This window comes from Ostrinia furnacalis, unplaced genomic scaffold (genome assembly GCF_004193835.3).
Source record: "Ostrinia furnacalis isolate ACB-3 unplaced genomic scaffold, ASM419383v2 OfSCF7161, whole genome shotgun sequence".
NCBI classification, from domain to species: Eukaryota; Metazoa; Arthropoda; class Insecta; order Lepidoptera; family Crambidae; genus Ostrinia; species Ostrinia furnacalis.
The window spans coordinates 24445-49713 of record NW_021137400.1 but is presented as its reverse complement, the minus strand read 5'-3'; the positions used below and the strand labels follow the sequence as shown (position 1 = coordinate 49713).

The window sequence follows — 25269 nt, the reverse complement described above, 5'->3', positions numbered from 1 at the left end:
AAGGAAACAACTTCATTTCTTATCAACCCAATACAACACCCTGTTCAGCTGATTCACTACTACACTGACAAAAATCCGCACGCACACGAGCTTACGTCATGGCCGCCATTGCGCTTGTGCTGCCGTTGGGCCACTGGCATGAAGCTACAGATAAAAATGGAGGGCAAAGTTGGGAACAAAACTTGAGTCAAATACCTACTTATATCTATCTCGCTCTCTGTGGCCCTACCTCTCTTTTTAGTGTGAACTGTAGTATTGCTATCTTCTTATTTAAATCTCCTTGTAAATTCTTCGAAATAGCCAATTCACTAACCAAATAAGAAGTTAAATAAATAAATAATCAATATTTGAAACTTAGATTACCTAGTTAAATAAAAAATCACAAAATTGTCGGCCATTTAGGCTTAATGTGTTGGCGAATCAGGGAATTACAATCCCAATTTCTGAGGTATCGGTAATGTGGCAACATCGGCCGAATCCGGCCCATCATGGCGGTTGTTTACTATGCAGTTGATTTCGTTTGAGATTTTTCAAGGGAGTTGCTGAAATCAATTAAGTTTAAAGAACACACAATCATCACTCCTATCGAAAGTGAATGCCTTAATCAACGATAGGAGTAACATTGCCAGGTGTTTACTCTAGGCGTTCAGAGCGGTGTGGTGTAAGCAATAATTTGAGTTTTACTTTATGAATTTTATTACTATCGTAAAGACTTAAGTTATTGAAGTAGACAGTTAAGAATGTAAAGAATTACAGGCCTCATTCAAAAGATCATTATTCATCTGTTTACGGTACTTTTTAATGATACCTACTTACGCTTATCACACTTGCATAGCTAATAAGACCTGTGATACCTACTACATTGTGATAGAATAACGGTTATGAGTAAAAGCACGGTTTAGTTAATAATGTTTAATAACCTAGGTTCTGTAAGATTATTTAATTTGCGGAAAGAAACAAATTCGTGTAAAGGGTTTTTATTAATAAAAGTGTAATTAATTATTGTTTAGAATAAAAACTAAACTGGTAAGGTGATAATAAGGTGTAAGTAACTAATTTAAGTACTCAATTCATTTTTACAAACTGGGTAGATTTGGCTTAAGCTTATTCCAGTTGGTCCAGTCGTAGTCGTTGAACTCACAGTAGAGTTGAATGACTCATGGGCGAGCACGGGTTGCGGTTGCGGGGCGTGGGGGCAGCGCTTGAGCGTGTGTGCGCGCGCTACTGTACATTTCTTATTGTAAAGACAAAAGCCTTATTGTGACGAAAATACTCAAAATTTTAATAAGGTTTCTTAGAAAACATTTTTTTAAATAACGAATTGTAATTGATAATGTAAAAATCTTGAAAAAAATATTCTGACTTTGACCTTCAATATCTCCTAAACCACAAGTTTCCCAGGTATGGTCCCAAAGAAAAAAATGATCCTCATGATGTGGAGAATAAGTAGTCTTCGGCTTCGGGATAGGTTTTTTTACACCCGTTATATCTTAAACTCTCATATATAACATGTTATAGATAGACTTTAAAAATATTGACATTCAATTACATAAATTGTAATAAAATTGTAATAAAATTCGAATTATAAAATGTTAAAAAATTACATACTACACAGACTAGCTGTCATAAGTCTCAAAAAATTGATGATTTAAGGCACATATTTAAACTTTAAAATTACTACTATAAGTACGTATTATTTCTAAGTAGCAACATCCAAATCGATTTCACACAAACCGATTTAATTTTATCTTAGAAAAAAGTCAGCATACATTAGGGAATAGCATTGTATTCATAATACCGTATCATGTAACTTTATGGTATTTTATAATATCATCAGCAACATGGGTTCGATGGCACCGCTTTTTTCAGTTAATATTTCTTATCACATATTAAATCCATACTTAACGGTTATCGTAAGTACAATCAACATTGTCGGTGCAATAATCTTGCCGAATTGCAATTCAAAATTAAGTTTCGGAAAACCATTTTATATGGTTAGTTTATCTGTACTTATGGTGTTTTAAAGTTATTAAAAGTATATTAATAATAATCAATCCTCCTAGATACTCACATTTTGTTAAATGTGATTCAAGCTACCTTCAGAAATGTACAGAGGACAGAACATCGTGCCATACACTATGGCATCTCAAGTAGTTGTTATAGGTGCTACTATGCAATATAAATGCATATTCTCACATGCTGTCGACTGTACCATTTAGTCAAGGCTTAAGCCGCCAGATGCTTGACTCTCTCCAGGAGGGCGTCGCACGTCTTCTTGGCGTCTCCGAGCAACATGGCCGTGTTAGGGTTGTAGAAGATCGGGTTGTCCACCGCCGCGTATCCCACGCCCATTGACCGCTTCATAACCACCACCTAGGTCATCATAATTAAAGGTTAATTTACAAAATTCTATCCCCTAAGGGGGTGATAAAGGGGGTTAAAGTTTGTATGGGACAAGGTGAGCTACTTATTTTTTTGCAAAATAGTTTCTTTCGAATAAGTAGCTATAAATAAAGTTGATACTGCTATCAATATTCTTAATCGTGTTTGTCCAGACATTTTTGATAAAAATATCATTGAAGATGATCTGTTTTAAAAATTATTTTTTCAATGTTTATTTATTCTGCAAGCCATTTGGAAGATTAACTGACTTAAAGTCGCGTGGAACCAGATTGGTCACAAAAAACAAAACAGTCAAGGTCAACTAACTATTCAATTTGCATTTGAGAACCCAAAACCTACCTGGTTTGATTTCCATACTTTCAAGACCGGCATTCCTGCGATTGGTGAGTTAGGATCATCTTCAGCTGCGCTGTTTACGGTGTCGTTAGCACCTGCAAAAGAATATTAGTTCTCAAAAATGTCTCTTATCATAATAACAATAAAAAATTCTGAACCACACTCCTTATGTGAAAGCTTTACTTCGCCCTTAAAAGGCTTAAAACAGTATTTTTGCTACTTGAACCGAAATAAAATAAAAATACAGTTATATAAGAACTTACCAATAACAAGCACAAGGTCAGTTTCGGGGAAGTCGTCGTTGATTTCTTCCATTTCAAAGACATCATCATATGGCACTCCAGCTTCTGCCAACAACACGTTCAGCTGGCCAGGCATACGTCCTACGATAAACAATATTTATTTAACAACCTGCGATAAAAATATTAATCATACGAATACTTATTAGGGTACCGTACCCAAAACGGGATCTTATAGTAACAAAAGGTATAGGACTAAATTCTAGCAATATAGGGGGAGGAGCGGCATCCTAAAAGGTTAAAGCAACAAAATATATAGGACTAAACTGAATAAAGGTGGAGGAGCCGCCGCTCCTCATACAAACAATTTTTAGCCGATTTCCGAAAGTATTTCATTATACACCGTGTTACTTTGCATTCTTGCCATATTCACAGAGATAGAAGTAGGGAACAATACCTATTATTTAAGATAAACAAGAGACTCCCATAAAGAAAGTACACTAAGATTTTAGTAAATTTGGTTTTTTAGTACAAATTGGAATAAACCAATTTTGTCTCGCACGGTCTACAGGTGCAAGTGGAATAAACCTAGTGGGCGTGGCCTAGTTCTTAATAATCTGATGTTTTATGGCTCTGGGTACCAGCCTTTTTATCCAGTCATAATAATTATTTTAAAATACTTTTCAGTTGATTTCAGATTTTCCTTTCTACTTTACGGGCTTAGGACCGTCAAAAATACGTAATAGGTAATTATTAGGGTTTTAATTAATTTATAACATTGTACCCTATTTTTATAAATTAATAAATTAAGTATGAAATGAAATTACCTTATTCACAATTAATTATTTATTTATAAGTTCCTACTTACAAAGTTTACGTACTGCGAAGCAAGTATTCAAATGTCCTCCGTTCTGATGAAAGCACAGTCTAGCACGGCGAAGCGGAGGTTTTTCGCTTTAGTTTTCGCAACACATAAACGATTTGTCTCACAGTTTCACTAAAACAATCCTTTCATGTAACGCGTTTACACTGTTATCTCTTCTGCGCATACCAGTCGTCTCAAGTCACCCCAAAAATCCATTGGTGTCAGGTCCGAGGATCGTGGTGGCCAAGCTACTGGACCCCTCGTCCAATCCACTGTTCACCAAACGTATTATTCACGGACTTGACGTCCTTATTGTGGGGGAGCACCATCCTGCTGGTAGTAGAGCATTTGGTGTAACGCTAAGGGTACGTCATCAAGCATTTCGTCTAAGACGTCTTGCAGACACTCCAAGCACTATTTTGATTACATTATTCGTTGTTTGAATACACTTCAGTCATTTTTGTATTATTTATAACGTGATTTGTGATTGATGGATTTCTCAGTTATTTACAAGTGTCAAAAAGACATTTTAAAGACAATAGATTGCAATAGATATTTAAAAATACAATAAAAAGTAAAAAAGTCTCCATCGCCATCGCCAACAAGTGATGTGCATGCGTTACGATAATTAGTGGTGTGTTTAACAGATTGTCGATAAAATAATATACTCAAGATTAAAAAAAAATATTTTCGGTTATTATTTTTTTACGGATTTGTGTTCAGTATCAGTAATATAGTAACCTCTGTAAATATGGCAAGAATGCAAAGTAACACCCTGTAGATAATGGTGTTCAACCTTGTCTACTCTACACGCACTGCCGTTGAAGAGTGGATTGAATAGTTTATATTTAGTATATTTACCCGCAACTGGATGGATCGCGAAGCGCACCCTCTTGCCGATGCCTTTAAGCAGGTCCACGAGCTCGGCGATCGGGTACTGCGCCTTCGCCACGCACAGTCCATAACCTGTGCATCAATGTATTTGAAATGTTATTGTTTATTTTTTAAGGGGAAAAGGGAAGGACCACCACAAATCTAAATAAGAAACTTTCATTTACATAAAACTCTGCACATATTGGATGTTGACAGTATTTCCCACGTTCCCAGGCCACACCGTAGCCGCCCCGGATAACGTGGATACTAAGGCTGCCTGACCACAGGAACGTAGCGAGGTGATGGAGCAGTAACCAGGGTAAAAATGCATAAAAAATCTGCTCCACTTCAGTGGACAGGGAGTTGCGAGCTAGTTTAAAAACTCACACAAATCCGAGAAGCGAAGTGGGGAAAACAAATGACTCGTTGCATGATCGCACCTTGCTTCGCGAATGTAAAAAAACAGTTCGCAATCTGCTCTGCATTACTCCCTCGTTCCGCTTCGGTGGACAGGCAGCCAAGGGCCTACGTTAAACATGCGCGGGTGCAAGAAACGGACCGGTTTAGACTAGAGATGAGACGTACGTATTTACTAGAACAGATCCACACACTAGGTATTTTACAGTACTAGGCGGCACCTATTCCAATTTTTTAAATACTTGATCCACCTAGTATTTTATAAATTACACGATTTCCGACCCTATCATCAAAGTAATAGAGGTTATTATTGCGTTATCCGTAGTCGTGTATTACGCGCACCTAGTATTTCTCGCTAAGCTTATGTGCGAACGTAGAGATTCACTCCGTCTCTGTCTGACCAAACAAATTTGAGCGCGACGAAGCAAACGCACACAAACGTAGTCAAACCATATTCATGTAAATAAGAAAAAATATGTAAATATTTTTATGAAATTGATATCTTTTAAATACGCCAACTTTTAAGTTGTTAAGCCTGTTGAAGTATGAAGGGAGGAATTATTATTCAATTTCAAATTGCATTATTCATACTACGGTTGTATCTTAAAAAAAAAAGTATTTTTTAAAGTCATATTACGTGGATTAGTCCGCACTAGTCGCGTCAAGTATGCTAAATTACTACGTACTAGGTGGAATAGGTATTAGGATCGAGTATAAATAATTACTAGGAATAGGTGCACCTAGTATCAAATTTCTAGTTTAGACCCACCACGTGCGCCCACCTATTAATGTGGAAACGTCTCACGCATGCGAGGCACACAGTGTTTTATTTTTCGATACAGTAATCAGAACATACCAGGCGTGATGATGATATTGGAAGCGCGGTGGATGAGGTCAGCCACCGAGTCCACATTGAGCTCTGTGTGCGTGGCGCCGGCCGGCCGCGCCGAGCCGCCTGTGGCCACGCCGTAGCCACCCAAGATTACGTTGGGCAGGGAACGGTTCATGGCCTATGGTTAAGAAAATATTAAGGACCAGGATGAATTTCAACTCAAGACTAAAATAACTATCTTAGCCCAGCGATACTAGAAAGGGTTCAAAAAACTTTTAAGTTTATAAAAACTTGGGCTACAACATAAAAGTAATAAGGAGATTCATCATCAAAAGTAACAGTACACAACGTAAATGCAGAATTACAATAGAACTAGATGACAATTCATAAAAATAGCAGTACACAGCGCACACGCAGTATTCTAGGCCAGGGTTTCCCAATTTTTTTTGCCAAGGAACCCTAATTGTTTATACTTTTCCTAGCGGAACCCTACTTTGACAAATGGAAATTTAAATGTAAAACAATAAAGTTTTTATGCAATTATTTGTAAACAAGTCGGTGCGCGCGAACAACGTCGGTCACGAAACGTGGGATAATATTTTTTACGGAACCCTTGCGGCCTTTCCACGGAACCCCAGGGTTCCGCGGACCACCTTTCGGGAACCTAAAGAAAGTACTAAAATCCTAAAGATTGTATACCTTGCACATGATGTAGGACAGGATAGCACCAGAGCTGCCGATGAGAGCGCCCACGATGGTCATGAGCGAGTTGTTGAGCATGAAGCCTTCCGCGCACAGCGCCCAGCCCGAGTAGCTGTTCAGCACTGTGATCACCACTGGCATGTCCGCACCTAATAATAAAACCAATAAAAGTTTTGTAAGCAAAGGATGGGACAGATATGCACATCACTCTTAAACGGTTTCTTTAGTCAGTAGCAGACGCCACTTTGGGTACCGCCGAGCAAGAATGCCTCAGAAATTGGTTTTCAACAGTCTAGAATACTAGATCTAAATTATAACATTGCAGCAGTGTTAAGAGTAGGCGCACACCGTTGATTTTTAGTTGGCCGATAGTTGTGCCCGATTTTAATTTGTATGAAGAATCGGCCAAATCGAATCGGCGTAGTGTGCGCACTCCCATACATGCCCAATGCCCATACTGATCAACTGCCCGACTAAACTATCGGCCGATGAAAAATCAACGGTGTGCGCTTACTCTTACATCATTGTATTCCGGCAGTTGGAGATAAGATAGCCAGTCCCTTTGTGGTTGGGGATTCCGGGTAAAGCTAGCTTCCATTTTTCGCCTGATCATCACTTTTCATCAGGTGAGCTTAAAAAAAAAATAGCCTACCTCCGATAGCGGCGGTGAGCGTCAGGCCCTGGATACCGCTTAGTACCGCAGCAGCGGACAGCAGCGGTAGGCCGGGCACCTCTGGGAAGGCCAGCAGTGCGCCGCCGCAGCCCAGAGAACCGGCTAGTAATCCTGCGTTGATCGCGTGCCGTCCAGGCAGCATCAAAGGTGCTGACGACAGCGAGCCCTGCAGCTTGCCGTAGGCTACCAGGGATCCGCTGGACGATTAAATAAAAATCTAATGAGTATTTTGCGAAATGTGCACTTTTCGAATATCGAATTTTGTGTTGAGTCCTCATTTTGCGTCGACAGACCCACTTGAGGGGTCACGAAATACCTTCTACGAGGATAGAGGTTCAATAAAGTATGTAAGAACAAATAAGTAAACGGTCACTTTTTGCTAGAGATGTTACTCGCACTAAGCACCGACATCAAATGACTGTCCGAGACGTTTGGCCGACCTTTTATAACCTGTTCCCCCACTACTCTGACAAACCGGAATGCAATCTGCGATTGTGTTTTCACCTCGTTTGGGGTGCATTACGAAATATTAAGTGACGAATAATCGTTAGTAATACCACATTTATTATGTAACTAGCGGCCGCCCGCGACTTCGTACGCGTGGATCCCGTTTTACTCCCTTCATCTATCTTACGCGGTTTAGATTTTTTCATACAAATGTTTTTTTCCGCTAACTCCCGTTCCCGTGGGAATTTTGCAATATCCTTTTGTAACTAAGCTTCAAGTTTACTAAGGTACCTGCATGCCAAATTTCAAGCGTCTAACTTAAGCGGTTTAGATTTTTCATACAAATGTTTTTTCCCGCTAACTCCCGTTCCCGTGGGAATTTTGCAATATCCTGTTGTAACTAAGCTTTAAGTTTACTAAGGTACCTGCATGCCGAATTTCAAGCGTCTAACTTAAGCGGTTCAGATTTTTCATACAAAACGATTTTCCCGCTAATTCCCATTCCCGTGGGAATTCCTAAGTATCCTATAACCTGCCCAGGAGTATGAAGAATAATTGTACCAAGTTTCGTTAAAATCCGTCGAGTAGTTTTTGTTTCTATAAGGAACATACAGACAGACAGACAGACAGACAGACAGACAGACAGACAGACAGACAAAAATTTTACTGATTGCATTTTTGGCATCAGTATCGATCACTAATCACCCCCTGATAGTTATTTTGAAAATATATTTCATGTACAGAATTGACCTCTCTACAGATTTATTATAAGTATAGATTAAATAAAAAAAAATAAGGATACTACATAATTTATATTACATTTTATTTGGCAAAACACAAAAATTAAAAAATATGACAGTTCTGATCCGTTCTGTACCTCTACCATGAGTTACCATCGAAAACTTGAACTTTAACTTTATGACCTCTCTGAAGTTAGCTGTCAGAAATGTAAGTGGCCCGTCGTTAAGGTGATGCCTTGCGAATATTGGGCGTTTTAAAGAAGCGCAGAATTAGTTTTAATCGTACTTTTCTTATTACTTATGTTCTTATTTTGAAATATGTCATAGTTGACTAATAAATCTAGTGTCTGGTCGAAGCCGAAACATGAATGGAAAAAATTTTCTCGATAGAAAAAAAATCCAAAGATGACCCTTCTATTACTCGGTTTTTCGTTTTATAAGCAGATAGGCTAATATTTCAATACCAAATTTTGTATATTGGTAAGGTAATAACATATTCTAAGTACTGGTCGAATTATTTTCTTTAAATAGTGTTTGGTTTTTCAATAAATACATGATTTCCGATTTTTGTCGCTTACGTTATTTTATTCCGCGCCGCGCGCGCTATTGCTGTCCCTTTCCTCGCACTGAGAAATCATATTTCTATCCCTCTGTGTGCGAGGCATTCAGTCGGCCGAAAACTTTGACGAGGTAGCGCCTTAACAGTCGTTAACGACTGAATCCACCGTTAGGCCCGACTCTTTAAAAGGTTGAACAGCCTTGGTATAAGAAAAAAAGATACTCACGTGAAGGTGATACCGCCGATGTAAGTTCCCAAAAACAGCGAGGTCTTGAGCGTAGCGGCGGTGGGGTCGAGCGCCATGGCGGGGAAGTCATGCATGTACGTCGCGAGGCACGTCAGTACCGCTGCCATACCCACGAGGCTGGAGCAAACAAGTTCGATATAACCCTTGACGTACTTGATAGGTATTTTCTATTTTTACTTTCAATTTATGAGAACACCGCTCGGTTACCGTCTCAGTGGAAACGCAACTTTAAGGCTGGGTTGCACCATCTTACTTTAACTTTAACAAACGTCAAAAATCTGTCAAACTGATAAAAAACACTGGTCATCGTATTTCATGCCTCACCTTCATCACGCCTTTTAGTTACCGGTTAAAGTAATAAAGTTATGTGGTACCGTGGTGCCACTCAGCATAAGCTTGATACTGTGATGAAGGTAAACAGTTTCTTTTTAATAAACAAGTGCTCAGGCCCCTCTTTCCCACTGGGCACTTTGGGCACGTGTCCAGGGCCCCGCGACCGAGGTGGCCTTTCCAGATGATAAGGGCGTAGGACCGTTCATTATGGAAAACCTTGGGGGAGGCCTTTGTCCAGCAGTGGACGTCATTTGGCTGAAACGAACGAACGAACGAACGAAGGGCAAGGGCCCCCCTTAATCCTTAAATGCCCAGGGCCCCTAGTAGGTTAAAGACGGCCCTGCAAGTGCTAGTTAAAAATAGAATACGATTGAATCTTTGGTTGATTGATGGATACATAAACAGGGTGTCCAAAAATTAGTACGTCAAACTGACTCCGGGGAGGTAGATGGGCCTTGGACGCATTTTTCGGTGTGTCTTAAAAATAACAAATTGTTATTATTTTAAATCTCATCACCTTTCTATCTATGGACATATTAAGCTGTTTGATGAGTCTTAGGCCCAGCTACCTCCAGTGTCAGTGTGAATAACAAATTTTGGGACAGCCTGTATAATTAATTACCTGTGGAAACCAGCCACGAGCTGTGGTAGATCCGTGATTTCAATTTTCTTTGCGATGGTAGCACCGAGTAGACCGCCAATGCCAGCGACACCGACCATTTGGGCTAGAACCTCTGCGCTTGGAGTCAACGCTCCGAGAGTGGCCGCTATACCTCCCGACACACCGATCTGGTCAAACAAAAATAAAACTTTCATTCATGGACATAGAGTCGATAACTGTACGCGATTCTGATAAAATTGCAACCTCATATTGTTAGTATCATCAAATTTGGGATTGTACATAGGTTGTTATGCTATGGCAAGCCCAAGTTGCCACGTTAAGGAATGAGAATAACGCACATTTAGATGCACTGCAGCTAAGAACAGTATTGCATCCACAGATTTAGCTATGGCACAAATATTGCTTACATCACAGTGCATCTATTGTAATGTGGGGTATTCGGGAATGTGTAAGTACCTAATAAAGTCAGCTTAGTCTCAAAAGAACTGGCTACTTAATAGCACTGGCAGACAAAAACAGAATTATTACATTATTTATTTAAAAAAAGAGGAATGTTAGTTTTATTTAAAATTGAAAATGTATAGAAAAGAAATTGAAAAAAAAAAGAGAAATTACTTGTAATTTAAAAAAAGAATAATTTAAGAGATAATGAAATAATTTTGTTACCTAACCCTACCTATCCTTGTCTATGCTGTCTCACTGTCTTTATAATGGTAAAAGATTGATGCTTGAACCATCGAGTACTTTCCAGTGAGCGGGTCTTGGGCTTTGAGCAAATCTAACCTATCATTTCACGCCATTTTTAATCATTGGTTGCAAATCTTACATGAGAAATAAATATTTATGTATTAAAAACATGTACGTCACCATTCCGAGGTAATTTCCTTTTCTGGCGGTGGTCTGGGAGCTGAGTCCAGCGAGTGCGCCCACGCAGCAAAGCGAAGACGCCAAGTACGCCATCTGATGTACTTCTGGGTAACCCTGCAATTAGAAAGACAATAGTTTTATGATTTCTGAAAAAGGTACAGTTCTGAAGTTGAATATACACTCGACATAAAATAAATCGCCCCTCCCGCGACAAGCACTTTCAAACGTATGCATCCCCACTTCCCACCAATATTGGCACCATATAAAAACCTAGTTCTAAACTTCATTTCATTAGAGGAAAGGTTTTTACCCCAAAAATGTGTCTTTAGAAGGATCCAGAGCCACTTCTTCAAAAAATAGGTAGTTACGCTCGAGACAACTTTTATGACCATAAAACTGTTAAGTTGGGATTAATCACTATCCATCTGTCAATAAGGACACGTGAGATCATTATTTTGGTTTTATAACCATAAAAATTGGTCTAATTGATCCCAGAGGTGAGCCCCAAGTGAGGTCTTTTTTTCAAATCACATTTATGGTATATGTTAATCGTTTATTAAGGAATTAAATGTGTTTTTCTTTAAGGATATTTATTGGGCTTTCAAATAACACCAATATTGTTGGGCACCATGATTGTGATTGTGTCAGAGTCGCGGAAGGTGCGGTTTATTTGATGTTGAGTGTATTTGCAATAATAGCCATTGACTGTTGTGACGCATACCACCTGCAGTTTCAGTAGGCCTACTTAATTATTTTAGTATCTTAACTACGGTTAATTAACGGATTACTGTGGCTAGCTATATGCGTCAAACAAGGCTCACGTTAGTGTTAGTTGTGGCAACCGAAATAGACAAACGGAAGACCTCAACTAAACTCATTTATAAAGCAATTTAAATAAGACTGAGTATATTTTTGTACCTGCATAGCTGTGGTCATATATCCTCCAAGAAGAGCGGCTGCAGGAATAGCGTACAGGTATCCATATTCCGGTGGGTCACCAGGCCTGCAAATGAAACCTAACATTGAAATATGATTGAATTTTAACATACCCTACCGTATTTGTTTTTTAATGTACGCATTTCATGTTGAAGATTAAAGTGATAAAGTTCCAAAAAAGATGCTTTGTACCTTTTGAACATGTCAAGCATTCGCTGTGTTACTAGGAAACCGCCGAAAACGTTGACGAATGAGATGAGAGCGGCAGTGCTCGCTAACCACTGTGGAGAAAAAAACAAGTCTTAACCTTAAAGTAATAAAAACAAAGGCACGTCGTACTCTAGAATAGTTATTGCAAAATCGCCCTTATCAACTCTATAACTAAAATGAAACAGTATTGCCAGTACATCAGACTGCAAATTATGGTTAGCTACTATAGGTCTTGAGCTTAACTCGATCAGTGCCTGAGCTATAGGAGCGGTCCGAGAGGGGAGACATTGACATAATGTCACGACACGGCATACAAATCTGAAGTCTCGCTGACGTTTAAATGTCACAAAATCACCCTCCCATACCTCAGGCACTGATTGAGTTAAGCTCTAGATCTATCATCATTTCAGCCATAGGAGATCCATAGGCCTCCCCCAATGCTTTCCATGTTGATCGATTGGTAGCGGCCGGCGTCCAGCGCTTCCCTGCTACCTATGATGTCGTCGGTCCACCTTGTGGGTGGACGTCCCACGCTGCGTTTTCCGGTACGTGGCCTCCATTCCAGAACCTTGCTGCCCCATCGGCCGTCAGTTCTGCGTACTATGTGCCCCGCCCATTGCCACTTCAACTTGCTAATCCGTACTATAGTCTGGTCCGGGAGCACGTAGAATTTTGTCCAATGACCCCTAGCTACCCATCCTAGCGACTGGCACCCGCAGTGAGTGTGCGAGCGCGATAGCAACATAATTACGCGCGAGCGATAAGGATGGGTAGCTTGGGGTCATTGGACAAAATTCTACGTGCTCACGGACCAGACTACAGATCCGCTCTAGACCTATCACTACACACAAGCCTACCTGCACCGGCGTCTCGGGCACGTACCCGCCGCCCATGAGCAGCAGGCCGCCGACGGCCGTGATGCCCGACACGGCGTTGGTGACCGACATCAGCGGCGAGTGCAGCGCCGGCACCACGCCCCACACCGTGTGGTAGCCCACGCCTTGTTAGCTACTATAGGTCTTGAGCTTAACTCGATCAGTGCCTGAGCTATAGGAGCGGTCCGAGAGGGGAGACATTGACATAATGTCACGACACGGCATACAAATCTGAAGTCTCGCTGACGTTTCTTTCTTTCTTTCTTCTTTCTTTTCAGCCAAATGACGTCCACTGCTGGACAAAGGCCTCCCCCAAGGTTTTCCACAATGAACGGTCCTGCGCTGCCCGCATCCAGGCTCTTCCCGCGACCTTTACCAGATCGTCGGTCCACCTAGTAGGAGGCCTGCCCACGCTACGTCTTCCAGCCCGTGGTCGCCACTCGAGAACTTTCCTGCCCCAACGGCCATCGTCTCTACGAGCTATGTGCCCCGCCCACTGCCACTTGATTTTAGCAATTCTGCGAGCTATGTCGGTTACTTTGGTTCTCCTGCGCTGACGTTTAAATGTCACAAAATCACCCTCTCATGCCGCTCCCATCCCTCAGGCACTGACTGGACCTACAAGCGCTCATGCACACGACGCCGCCACCGCGCCGTCGCCGCGCCCCTACACTATTTATACGTGCCGCGTGAAGCCCGCTGCCGTGCCGCTGGCGAAATTATGCTTTGATGGCGCGGTGGCGGCGCGGCGGCGGGCTTTACTCGGCGCATATGAACAGTGTAAGGGCGCGGCGACGGAGCGGCGGCGGCGCGGTGGCGGCGTCGTGTGCAGGAGCGCTAACACTACACATAAGCCTACCTGCACCGGCGTCTCGGGCACGTACCCGCCGCCCATGAGCAGCAGGCCGCCGACGGCCGTGATGCCCGACACGGCGTTGGTGACCGACATCAGCGGCGAGTGCAACGCCGGCACCACGCCCCACACCGTGTGGTAGCCCACCACGCCTGGTTAGTATTTGAATAAAGAATCATTGAATAGAAGTTCTTTTGTTTTTTTTTCATTTTGCGGGATTTTACGGGCACTATAATTGTTTTTTATTTTATTTTATTTATTAGGTACACCAACGATAGGTACAACAATACGCAATATGATAAAAAATATGCAAAATATTAAGCTAATTGCACTATCAATTAAAGGTATACACAACTTGCAAGATATATAAGTTGCTGCTTAATTAGCGTAAATGATATTATAAAAGTTACCAGCTAATAATCAATGAACAGGTTTAATTGCAACGTTAAGANAAAGTGGAAATTTACAAAACCTGTGTGGACTTATCTTGATAGAATTCTTAAATGCTAAACTAATCGCAATATTTTCTCAATTAACTATTTAGACGACGAAATTGCCTAACTATTTATGCCTATAACATATTTGTAGTATTACTGGTTAATGATTGTAACGAGTTGAAAAAGTACTGTTTTTGCGCCAAACGGCGTAAACGCTCTTAATGGTTATTAATTAATTTACTTAGTGATAGTTGAACCTTGTTTAATTGCACCTTTATCGTGCATGAAACAACTGTTATAGAAGTTATTTTGTTTTTTAAATAAATATGCAGCATTTCGCGGCTTTTCGGCGCACGAAAAAACTCTTATCAAGAACAGCGTAAGATATGCGGAAGTTGGCTAACTTACCAGATAGAGCCAGTGTTGTAGTCATAGTTGTGAAGGCTGGATTTGGTGACACCATACCAAGACCGATTAAACTGGCCAACCCTGTGAAAGAAACCCCATTTAATATTATTAATCCACCTTAGTTTCATGTCCGCGTCACACACCGCTCTAAGCGACTCATGCATTTTATTCAGGGAATTAAGGTTCCGCGATATGACTTGACGCTTCAGTTTTTGTGTATTTCAAACGACTCCTAAAGTTCTGGTTAGCTACATAGCATTACTGCAAATTGTGTTCTTTCGAGGAGGCCATGATCTGGTACCTTACAATAAACTATATTCTGAAAAAATCACCTGTAGAATACAAGAAAGTGTCTTTCAGCGTCTCATTGAATGGACTGGGCGGTTCTGCCTTAGCAACAGCGGCTTGCTTGGGTTGCTGCACGGGAGCCATGCTGGGCGGCGGCGGTGGCGGCCATAGCAGCTCGCCCGCCTTCAAAACTATGGCACCGCGAGTCACTTCATCCTCGAGGTTGATGTGGAAGTGGTCGTTTGTACCTGAGAATAAACAAAAGGATCTAAGTAACACGTAGGATGAATAACTTTACCTACATATTAAAAATTCTCTTGGACATTTAACGCTGCGCTAAAGTACGCTATCTAGTGACAAACTGAGTAAAGCTGTACTATGATGATTGTACTTGTACCAACCATCATTATTATATTGAAAAGTTTAATCAGAATTCATTCTGCAGTTTTTGCGAGAAGGAATGACAATCATCTTTCATAATAATCTTTCGCGTTGAAAATATTCTATGGATTGATACAAAATACCTACTTATATTTTTTTCGTTGACCTATTTCTCTTATCTATCATATTCATTTAATATAGTCTGGTTTCATAAGAATACCAATGTATTTTTATATTAGTCGAGATAAAAAATATGTACCTAATGCATGTATCATGTATGCAACACTTAAAGCTATTAAATAAGACAATGCAATGATAAGGTAAAGGCAATTAACCTCGACTCTCATTTTTTACAAAACATGCAGTCAAGCCCGCAGAAACACTACTTATGTAATAGCTGAAGTAAATATCTAACGAACTAGTGACTTATTGTTGTTTATCGCAGTAGTCATGGTCGGTCAATTTTCCTTAAATGTTTATATTATTTAACACTGTCATACTAATTACCACATATTTATAATAACTAATGCAGAATAAGCTCGGATTTCGGTTCGGCGATAAGGCAGAGATAACATACGCGCTGCAGTACTGAAGTAGAATTACTCGACGATAACATAAACAAAAAGAAACCGCAATTAATTTATTGCTTTTGATAGTAAAAGATACAGGCAATCTATCACGTTTGTAATTAACGCAAAAAATAAACAATATTTTATCATTCACGCAATAACCTTCACGAACAGACGCAACGTTGTTTTAAAAACTAAACACGGTTTTTATTTATGATCATTGACGAACCTCTTTCATAATAATATGTTGTAAATACGTCATATCCGGTGTATTCTCGCGAGACGGCCGGTATTTAAACGTATTTTTACTTACCCAAACTGAATAGAAACCCTGAAATGTTGTTGGCGTAGAGAGTGGACGCATGGGCAGGCATGCGGCTTGGTAAGTCAGTGAGGCCGATGTGAGTGACGCCGTGCACTTTGACGATCTCTCCCTTCTTGGTGGTTTGCACGTTGCCGCCCATTTCGGCTGCCAGGTCTACGATCACGCTGCCTGGGGCCATGTCACGGACCGCATCCTGTAAATTGGGGAGTTGACAACATTAACCAATGATTACAAAGTAAAACTTGCTTTAAATGACAATTCATTCCAGCTTTAAAAACATATAATTAGTTTTCCATAGTGAATCTAATACACAATGTCGACATTACGGAGCAAGTAACTCATTCATTTATCCTTAGCTGGATGCGACAAGCCGAAGACAGGATCAAATGGTGCATATTAGGAGAGATCCAAGTCTAGCTGTGGCAAGACTGAATAAGGGGACTTGCCTTGACAGCTGCCCCCATCGCCCATGATATAACATGATATACATGAATGGAAAATAGTATCGATAAGTTTTCCAATCTAAATTGCCTATGGCCTTCTAGTTAAGAGCAAAGGCTAGACGAGATAGTTGCGAACTTTGGCCAGACACAACACCACTCTACTATTCCTAAGCACGTGGCAAACGCGGCTTGCTTAGTTATGTATTATCATGAGATAATAACATGATAGTAACTAGGCTTGCTAAATGGTTTATAGTTCATTAGTTCGCGCAATGAAAATGTAGGTATCTGTCTATGTACACAGGCAGCTCAGCCTTTCAAAAAGTATTCTTAAAATAAATATCCTTGGACATTTTACACTGCGCTTCTAGTCCCAAACTAAGCAAAGCTTGTACTATGGGTACTAGAGAACGGATATAAACATACTTAAATACTTTTTTTTTTTTTTGTAAATACATACTTATTATACATAGAAAACACCCAGTCCAATACAAACAAATATGTTCATGCACACAAATGTTTGTACTGTGCGGGAATCGAACCCGCAACCTCCGGAATAGTAGTCCGTTTCGAACCACTACACCAAACGGCCGACACAAAACTGTCTAACAAAATGCTTGTCCTAATGTAATCTCTATTCAGGAATCATAAAAATATTGAAAACCAAAGTAAGCAGCGCACATATCGGCAAGTTGTGTTAAAATATTGTGTGACGAATTTTCACGGAGATACTAATTAAAATTCAGTTGTTAACAAAAGCATTGTTTACCTCTAAAACGAGAATCGGTGCCGGCTTGCCGGGTATGAGAGCTGTGCTGATCACGACGTCGGACGTTCTGGCTTCTCTGCCGAGCAACGCCCGCTCAGCATCCAGGAACTCTTGGCTCATCTCCTTGGCGTAGCCGCCTTCTCCCGCGCCCTCTTCCTGTAGTTAAAGATGTTATATTTTAATAAACAGATTTTGAAATAAATAAGCTAAATCTATTGAAAAAGGTTACCTATCCATAAATCCAATCGATGCATGTTCGGTCACAAACCTACGGCCGCTGAATGTGAAATGACGAACATTGATGCATGGACAATTGGACATGGGGGCTCGATTCATCCCTCTCATTGTCAAGGGCAAGGGGCGAGACCGGCTACCCTAATTTGATCCTGTTACGATCAGTACGATTGATAATTGCAACCTTATAGCGATGTATTAAAGTCCATGGTTATGTCAGTTTCCAATGACAATACGGTTGAATCGGGTTCGAGAGTAGGGAGACGAATTTAGGGACGACGCTGTTTGATGTTACTTATTTTCGTTCAAGGCCATTATTTTTATTCGGCAGTTACTGGATAGCAATAATTTGTCGCCGTTTGCGGCTTATTTCGGAAACAATATTGCATTTGACTGATTTTGGTTATAGTAACAAAGTTTAACTTAAACCTACATGCCATTGTGGAAAACAGTCCCACTGCTTTAGAACCAGATACTTGAAAACAACATGCCATTGAATGTAAATCCATCAGAGGAATACAATACAAGACAAATTGTTGTCGCGGAGTGAAGAAAAGACATAAGTAGCTGAATGGAGGAAATCCACTAATTTTCTAATTTGTCTAAACTAGCTACATACTTTGTATTTCATACTAGTGAAAAAAACGTTTTTCTTTCTTCAATTTACCATTATAGTAAAACAAATATTTAAAAACTTATCACAAGTGCACATAGCTCGAATAAACAGACTCTGCAAACATAGCGTAGCGACTAACATAAAAGTGAAATAACAAATATTTACGAAAAGCCACAAATGGTGCGAAACAACTACATATTACGTAAGGTTCTAGGTATAAAATTATAACATAAATTCAAGATTACCATCTTAATTACAATGATTTATAAGATCGAAATGTACCGCATGCATATTATGTTATAGTCAAAGATTATCAACAGTAATAATGCACTCGAAATTAAAAAAAAATCTACGAAATGGTTGATTATGATTTGTAAATTACCGTCCGTTGTAATCAAGGTGAGGGTGGAGGCTGCGCCCTAACTAAGGGTTAGGACACGCCCACCGCTGAAAAGCAAACAGTTCTATAAGCACTCCAATGTCATATCAATAACCATATCTACGCGGATCGGTTGAGTAAATATGCACGGCGGGAAACGTGATACGCATTGTACACCGCAAACGGGTCATTGAATAGGGTAGACCACGGGGACGCGTGAAAGCAATAGATAGGTAATGCTAATATCGCGCTTTGTAACATACAACATGTAAATGCAACTCTTTGTTACATTTGAATTCATTAATATTAGGCAAACCGTTGAGATCTGATAATAGGCAGAAAGCATGACGGCCTTGAACGAGAAAGTATGCTGTCTGCTAAGATTAATTGCATTTTCCTCACAGCTAAGCAAAACGATAGTAATATCCACTACCTACATAATACATTGATGGTGGGCGTTTCTACTATGCTTGTGCGATTCTGCCAGTATCTCTTATTTTGGTCTCTACTCATCTTAGTAGAGTACCTTAGTACACTTTGTGGTTGGGTCTTGCTGAAATATTAAACATCGCCTCATCAAGCAAGCTTTCTAGATGAAAAGATACTAGACCTATTTAAATTGACTAGGCACATTTAGGTGGAAGCGTGAGTCGGTCGAAATACAATAGTAGTAAAATAGGAAATAGGTACGATAAGTTCGAATGGCACAGTTCAGACGGTCTTCCAAACAACCTGGAGAAGACTGTTGTTGAAAATTTATTTATTTATTTGATTATTGTAGCGTTCACAAGGATAAATTACAAAAACGACACTTGTTAAATAAGGATTCTTCACAGATCCTTAATTCACGTATTCCCACGTAACATCTGGTTTAAAATAAGGAGACAGCACCTACCTTCATATCCATAGTGATGAACTGCGCGCCCAGACTCTCAATCTGCTCGCGCACGGCTGGGCGCGTGTCAAAGGCCCGCACCGCGGCGCCCATGCAGCGCGCCTGAGCCGCCGCCGCCAGTCCCGCCACGCCGCCGCCTATGACCAGCACGCGGCATGGCGGCACGCGACCCGCGGCCGTCATTTGACCTGTGAACGTTATCTTAGTTCAGCGATGGCATACCTTAGGCTAGCGTCTACATGTCGATATCGTACGCATCGGACGTATCGCACGCAACGGATCGTAGTATTATTTATATAGAAACTCATATAAGTGCGTCCACCTGTACGCATCGTACGCATCGCACATCCGATACGATGTGTTTTGTACGATGCGTCCGTTGCGTACGATACCGACAAGTGGACGCTTAGCTTTATGCATACTTAGGCTAAGTTGCACCACCTAACTTTAACGACAACCGGTGCTTTTTGTATGGAGTTTAACAGATTTTTTACGTTTGTTAAAGAAAAGGCAGATGGTGCAACCCAGCCTTAGACTCCCCACAGACTACAGTTTTTAGTCCGCCGATAGTTTGGTCAGCTTCTAATTTGTATGAGGAATCGGCCAATACCAAATCAGTGTAATGTGCGGATTTCCCATACATGTTCATAATGTTAACAGCCCGACCAGAACGTCCGACATAAAGTCGGTACCTAGCCAGCGGGGAGCTGCGGGGAGTCGACTAACTTCAGTGCTGGTGGACGCAAACCTTCTGTATTGTGATCAGTAACATACATGTCTACTGCGTCTAAAAAGTTGCATATCTACAGTCTGCTGTTCATAGTATCAGAGGTCGCTGTTGCACTGTTTACGATACATCCCTCTCATTCAAAGTCATGTCCCACAAGAGCGACAGATAAGTAGACCAGCTCCTTTACAAGCTGCCATGCCGTAGCCATCTGATAAGCATCGCTAATAGGCTTAACGGATAATCCAAGATTTAATTATCTCAGTGAAATGAGACGGACATGCGTGGACTAACTCATTTCGAGCTATTTCTAGCTCAAGCCTAGTACTATCGGCGCGGCGCGATAAATTTATGGGACAATGGAACATTACTTTTTTACGGCTTTATTTTCCATGCTTGGAGATCGAACCCATAAATTACGAGTCGGTAAAGCTCGATTTAATTATTGTAACTGTAAAGGCATCAGCTGAATAAACATCAAAATAGTATGCAGCGAAGATCTGCTGCTGTTCAAATTCAAAACATTGAAAATAAATACACAACCCACCGGTAATCTCAATACATATCTTGTCGCGGCATTTGAATACCAGATTTTAACCTTCACACAACATCAACAAGTAAACTTTCAGATACCTATATTTTTTAAATAATCCATTACTACGACCACAGTAAATCAACTCCATACAATTTTGGATCGTGTGGACTTCTTGATAGTATTTACTTTACTATGGTGTTAATTGCGTATTGATTTTTTATCTTACCTGAAAAGAACCTAGGGAAATGTGCAGCCGCTTCTATGACTGCCCTGTACCCTGCGACATTTGCCATAGAGCTGAGGGCGTCGAACGCCTGGGCTCGACTGATTCGCGGGACGCAGTCCATAGCTTAAACCAAAACAAAAGTATGATTAATATTTAACTAAACAATAAAAACAAATGAAAATGACAGTTATGTAACTTACCAAATGCATTGACCTTTTTTTCTGCAAGTTTTTTGACCAGATCCTGATTTTGTGCAGGGTAAAGGAACGATATAAGTGTACCTTCATTTTGTACATTTTGGACCTCGGAATCCACTAGTGGGCGGACTTTAAGAATTATGTCTGGAAACGAAAGGAAATAAAATTAAGAAAAACATAAGATGCCGAAAATATGTAGTAAATGACGTTTATAAAAAAAATTGAGAACATTAACTGAAAAATTATGTATTGATTTACTTGATTGGAATGTGTCCTTCAAACTGGTGACCTTGGCACCAGCCTCTTCATAGGTCTTGTTGGGGAAATTGGCTAAGGCTCCAGCTCCTTCTTCTATGTTTACAGTGAAGCCCTTTTTAACTAATTTGCTAACTACTGCTGGTACTACTGCAACTCTGAAAGAGGAGTATTAGGTATTTTATAGAATTAAACCCTTTGTATTTTTACACATATTTAAACGATGTATGTGTAGTTAAGGTACTCGTACCTTCTTTCATCTTGCCATATTTCTTTTGGAACTCCTATAGAAAGTTTAGAGTAAGGCACTCCCGGCACTTGCGGTGGAGCCGCAGTGGAGCTAGAGAGCCTGCAGTGTAGAGTTCGCGGTAGTGGCTTGTAAATACGTAGCACCTTTAGACACCCACACATTTTGGTTTATTCTACCTGCAAAATAAAACGGCTAGTTTATAAATAGCAATCTACAAACTACGCATCTCACACGGACGGGTGGTTCCATGGTTTAATCAATGGTCGCTCTCCCGGCGTATGCTACATGGCTATGTGAATACACCTTTATCTTTTATCGTGTTTTTGCACCTTACGCAGTTTTCGTAGATTCGGTTCCGTCTGTCACTGTAGTTATCATTACAAGTGAGAGGGATAGATAGATTCGAAAGTAGATACGAAATCGGTATTTGGTAGTAGTAGGCCCGCTGATGATAAGCGCAACACTTCGCCGTCGCCATGCTCAATCGAACGATTATTCGTACCTAAACGCTTCTTTTATTTAAAATAATGAGGAATATGCGATGCCTAAATTATGGTACTTTTTTGTCGTGAAATTAACCCTAAAAAATTTATATTGTTATTGTGTAAATATCTAAATTACCTAAGTAGGTATATACTTTGAAATTCTGTGCAAGTTGGTTTTGAAATAAAGATTTATAATCTATACTTATAATAAATCTGAAGAGAGATCAATTCTGTACATGAAATATATTTTCAAAATAACTATCAGGGGGTGATTTGTGATCGATACTGATGCTAAAAATGCAATTAGTAAAATTTTTGTCTGTCTGTATGTTCCTTATAGAAACAAAAACTACTCGACGGATTTTAACGAAACTTGGTACAATTGTTCTTCATACTCCTGGGCAGGTTATAGTATACTTAGGAGCAGAGTAGTGAAGGGAAATTTTGGGAAAACGGGAGAAGTTACTCCATTTTTTAAGCTTCCGTCGCGTGTGCAGACAGCCTAAACGGCTAATCGTAGGCACTTGAAATCTGGAAGGGACGTAGCTTAGGTACCGTAGAGGTGCACTAAGAAAGGAATTCCCGAAATTCCCGCGGGAACGGGAATTAGCGGGAAAATCCTTTTGTATGAAAAATCTAAACCGCTTAAGTTAGACGCTTGAAATTTGGCATGCAGGTACCTTAGTAAACTTAAAGCTTAGTTACAAAAGGATACTGCAAAATTCTAACGGGAACGGGAGTTAGCGGGAAAAAACATTTGTATGAAAAAATCTAAACCGCGGATAGATGAAGGGGGTAAAACGGGATCCACGCGAACGAAGTCGCGGACGGCCGCTAGTAAAGAATATTTATGTTGTGTCTGCACAGTTTGTCAGGCAAAATTATGTATTGTTTAATTGAAAAACCATTTAAATTAATGGTTGAATTTTGTAATAGAAGATCAATAAAATGTCCACTATACTTACATGAGTAATGTCACCCACTCAATCAAATGATTAAATAATAATTATCTTCATCAACAGATCAATGTTGTATTTCTGTTAAAACTACTAACCTAATCCAACCTAACTAGGGGGGTAGAAACTTTTCTAAACACCCACTTTCCCATCGGCGCCAGCGCGCGCGCAACAAAATGATTTATGGCAATGATCATTTAGTTAGGTAACTCATTACATACATTTTTAAAGACCGTTGACTTGTTTACGAGTTGATCCACACGCACACGAGTATGAACCCCACACGTTGGACGCGTTTGAACGCGCGTGAAGTGTGTGTAGGTAAGTGACGCAGACGCACCTAAATCGAGACTTGTGTGGTTTGAAAAAATGAACCCATCAAGGGTTGAAAACAGGTACCTCTACCCTAAGTAATATAAAGGCGCCGAAAAATAAGCTTTATTTATAAGTGAATACAGTTCATTTTTATTTTAAAAATGTATCTGTCAGTGTCATTCGTCATCTATCAACAAAAGCATCGTGTTGTGTTATTGTTTATGGAAGTCCCCAGGAGATGAGCAAAAAATATTCTTTTGTAATGTTTAGAAAAGTACACTGCATTTAAAACAGCTCACTGTCGGCCTTGGCATAATAAATGCACTAACTACCCGGAGACATTCACCGGGGCAGGTATTTCAGTTTCAGTTCCACAGATATGTTCAGTTCTAATCATAGAAGACAGAGGTACGGTACCTCTACCTCAGGTAGGTACCACTAAACGCTACCAACTACGACAGACAAAAATATAATTTTAGCTCTATCTCTGCTAATATTATTAGTGAACGATACTAACAACAAATAAAAATAATATTACAATATTCGAATATAAAAAAAAATATTTATCACTTGGTTATTTTGAAACAAAATATTAATTTCATCGTACGTAATGATAATAAAATTCTTTCTGAACTTACAGTTTCAAATAAACTGGATCTGCAACTTGTTATCTCCACGACAAAGAAGTTGGGTCAGTTTGTAATTAAATCGAAATATTGGGTAGCTTGTAACTTGTAAAATAGTAAATATAAAAATTCGATAGCTTACCAGCCGACTGTAGGGGTGGGTGACTAAGCCCGCTCTTCGCTTCTTTACTGGGCTCAATATTAAAAATTGCTGGAGTAAGAAACAAAGAAATTACAAACAATAACTACATACAAATACGGTTTTCAGAAAACGAAACTCACAACTGCTTCACCCATAGAGAAAAGTAATACATAGGAAATAGAGAACCCTCTCTGTCAAATTTTTGAGCCTACTAATTGACAGCCTGGTGTTAAATTCGCTGTACTTAACCTACGTACGTAACGCTCACATACACACATAGTACACGCACACATACATACATAAAGTCCACGCACACATACACACAGTTCACGCACACATAGGCCCTCATAACCTTCAAAGAATTATTGTTTGTTTTGATGTACAATGTAGAATTTTTTCAAATCCATTATTTTGAAAGTATTTATCTTTATGGTGTACGTATTTTATTATTTTCAAAACAATGGATTTGGAAAAATTCTACATTGCACATGGAAATGCAAATAAACAAAAACTTTTNAAATCAAGAACCCTGTCGTGGCTAAACGCAATCCGCGAGAGCCATAAATAAAAAAAAAAAGTATTGGAATTTATCGACTGAAGTCGCTGTTTGGAAGCAAGTTTGATCGTAGTATGGAAGTTTCCGTACCCTGGCTTCACCGGTCTGCCGGCGCCCGGCTGGCGATATAGCAGCATCGATTAGCAATAGTGATGCGACATAATACAAGTAGTTTCCTATTAGGCGATCAATATTAGTGGCAACAATTATTCGGAAATAATCTTCG

General features: G+C 40.0%; 1 protein-coding gene across 4 annotated transcripts; it reads right to left on the bottom strand.

Moving 5' to 3' along the window:
- Positions 1-1681: 1681 nt before the first annotated feature.
- On the bottom strand, positions 1682-24639 carry LOC114363524 (NAD(P) transhydrogenase, mitochondrial). 4 transcript variants are annotated; one of them, XM_028319265.1, is made up of 23 exons: positions 24488-24639; positions 21964-22139; positions 21717-21871; positions 21462-21602; positions 21262-21384; positions 19774-19961; positions 17650-17805; positions 16426-16630; positions 15207-15410; positions 14875-14955; positions 14036-14181; positions 12284-12372; positions 12074-12158; positions 11156-11269; positions 10289-10455; positions 9313-9450; positions 7320-7537; positions 6665-6816; positions 5990-6143; positions 4705-4809; positions 3003-3122; positions 2743-2834; positions 1682-2373 (listed from the first exon to the last, which is right to left on the bottom strand). In XM_028319265.1, the coding sequence occupies exons 2-23, from the start codon at positions 22122-22124 to the stop codon at positions 2227-2229; spliced, it is 3141 nt and encodes a 1046-aa protein (XP_028175066.1). In that variant the 5' UTR covers positions 22125-22139; positions 24488-24639; the 3' UTR covers positions 1682-2226. The 4 variants fall into 4 exon arrangements, with proteins under 4 accessions (XP_028175066.1, XP_028175068.1, XP_028175069.1 ...); XM_028319267.1 differs by having other exon boundaries at positions 1944-2373; positions 24595-24613; XM_028319268.1 differs by lacking the exon at positions 24488-24639 and adding an exon at positions 23626-23702 and having other exon boundaries at positions 1944-2373.
- Between the last annotated feature and the right edge of the window lie 630 nt (positions 24640-25269).

Bases quoted from the DNA above. Each gene is read 5' to 3' on its own strand.
- LOC114363524 (XM_028319265.1), bottom strand. From the start codon at position 22,124: ATGTGTGGGTGTCTAAAGGTGCTACGTATTTACAAGCCACTACCGCGA. The intron at 17,806-19,773 runs GTAGGTGCTGTC...CTTTAACTACAG, and splicing joins TCATCACTATGGATATGAAG to GAAGAGGGCGCGGGAGAAGG. The intron at 12,373-14,035 runs GTAGGCTTATGT...TTTTCTCCACAG, and splicing joins TGCCCGAGACGCCGGTGCAG to TGGTTAGCGAGCACTGCCGC.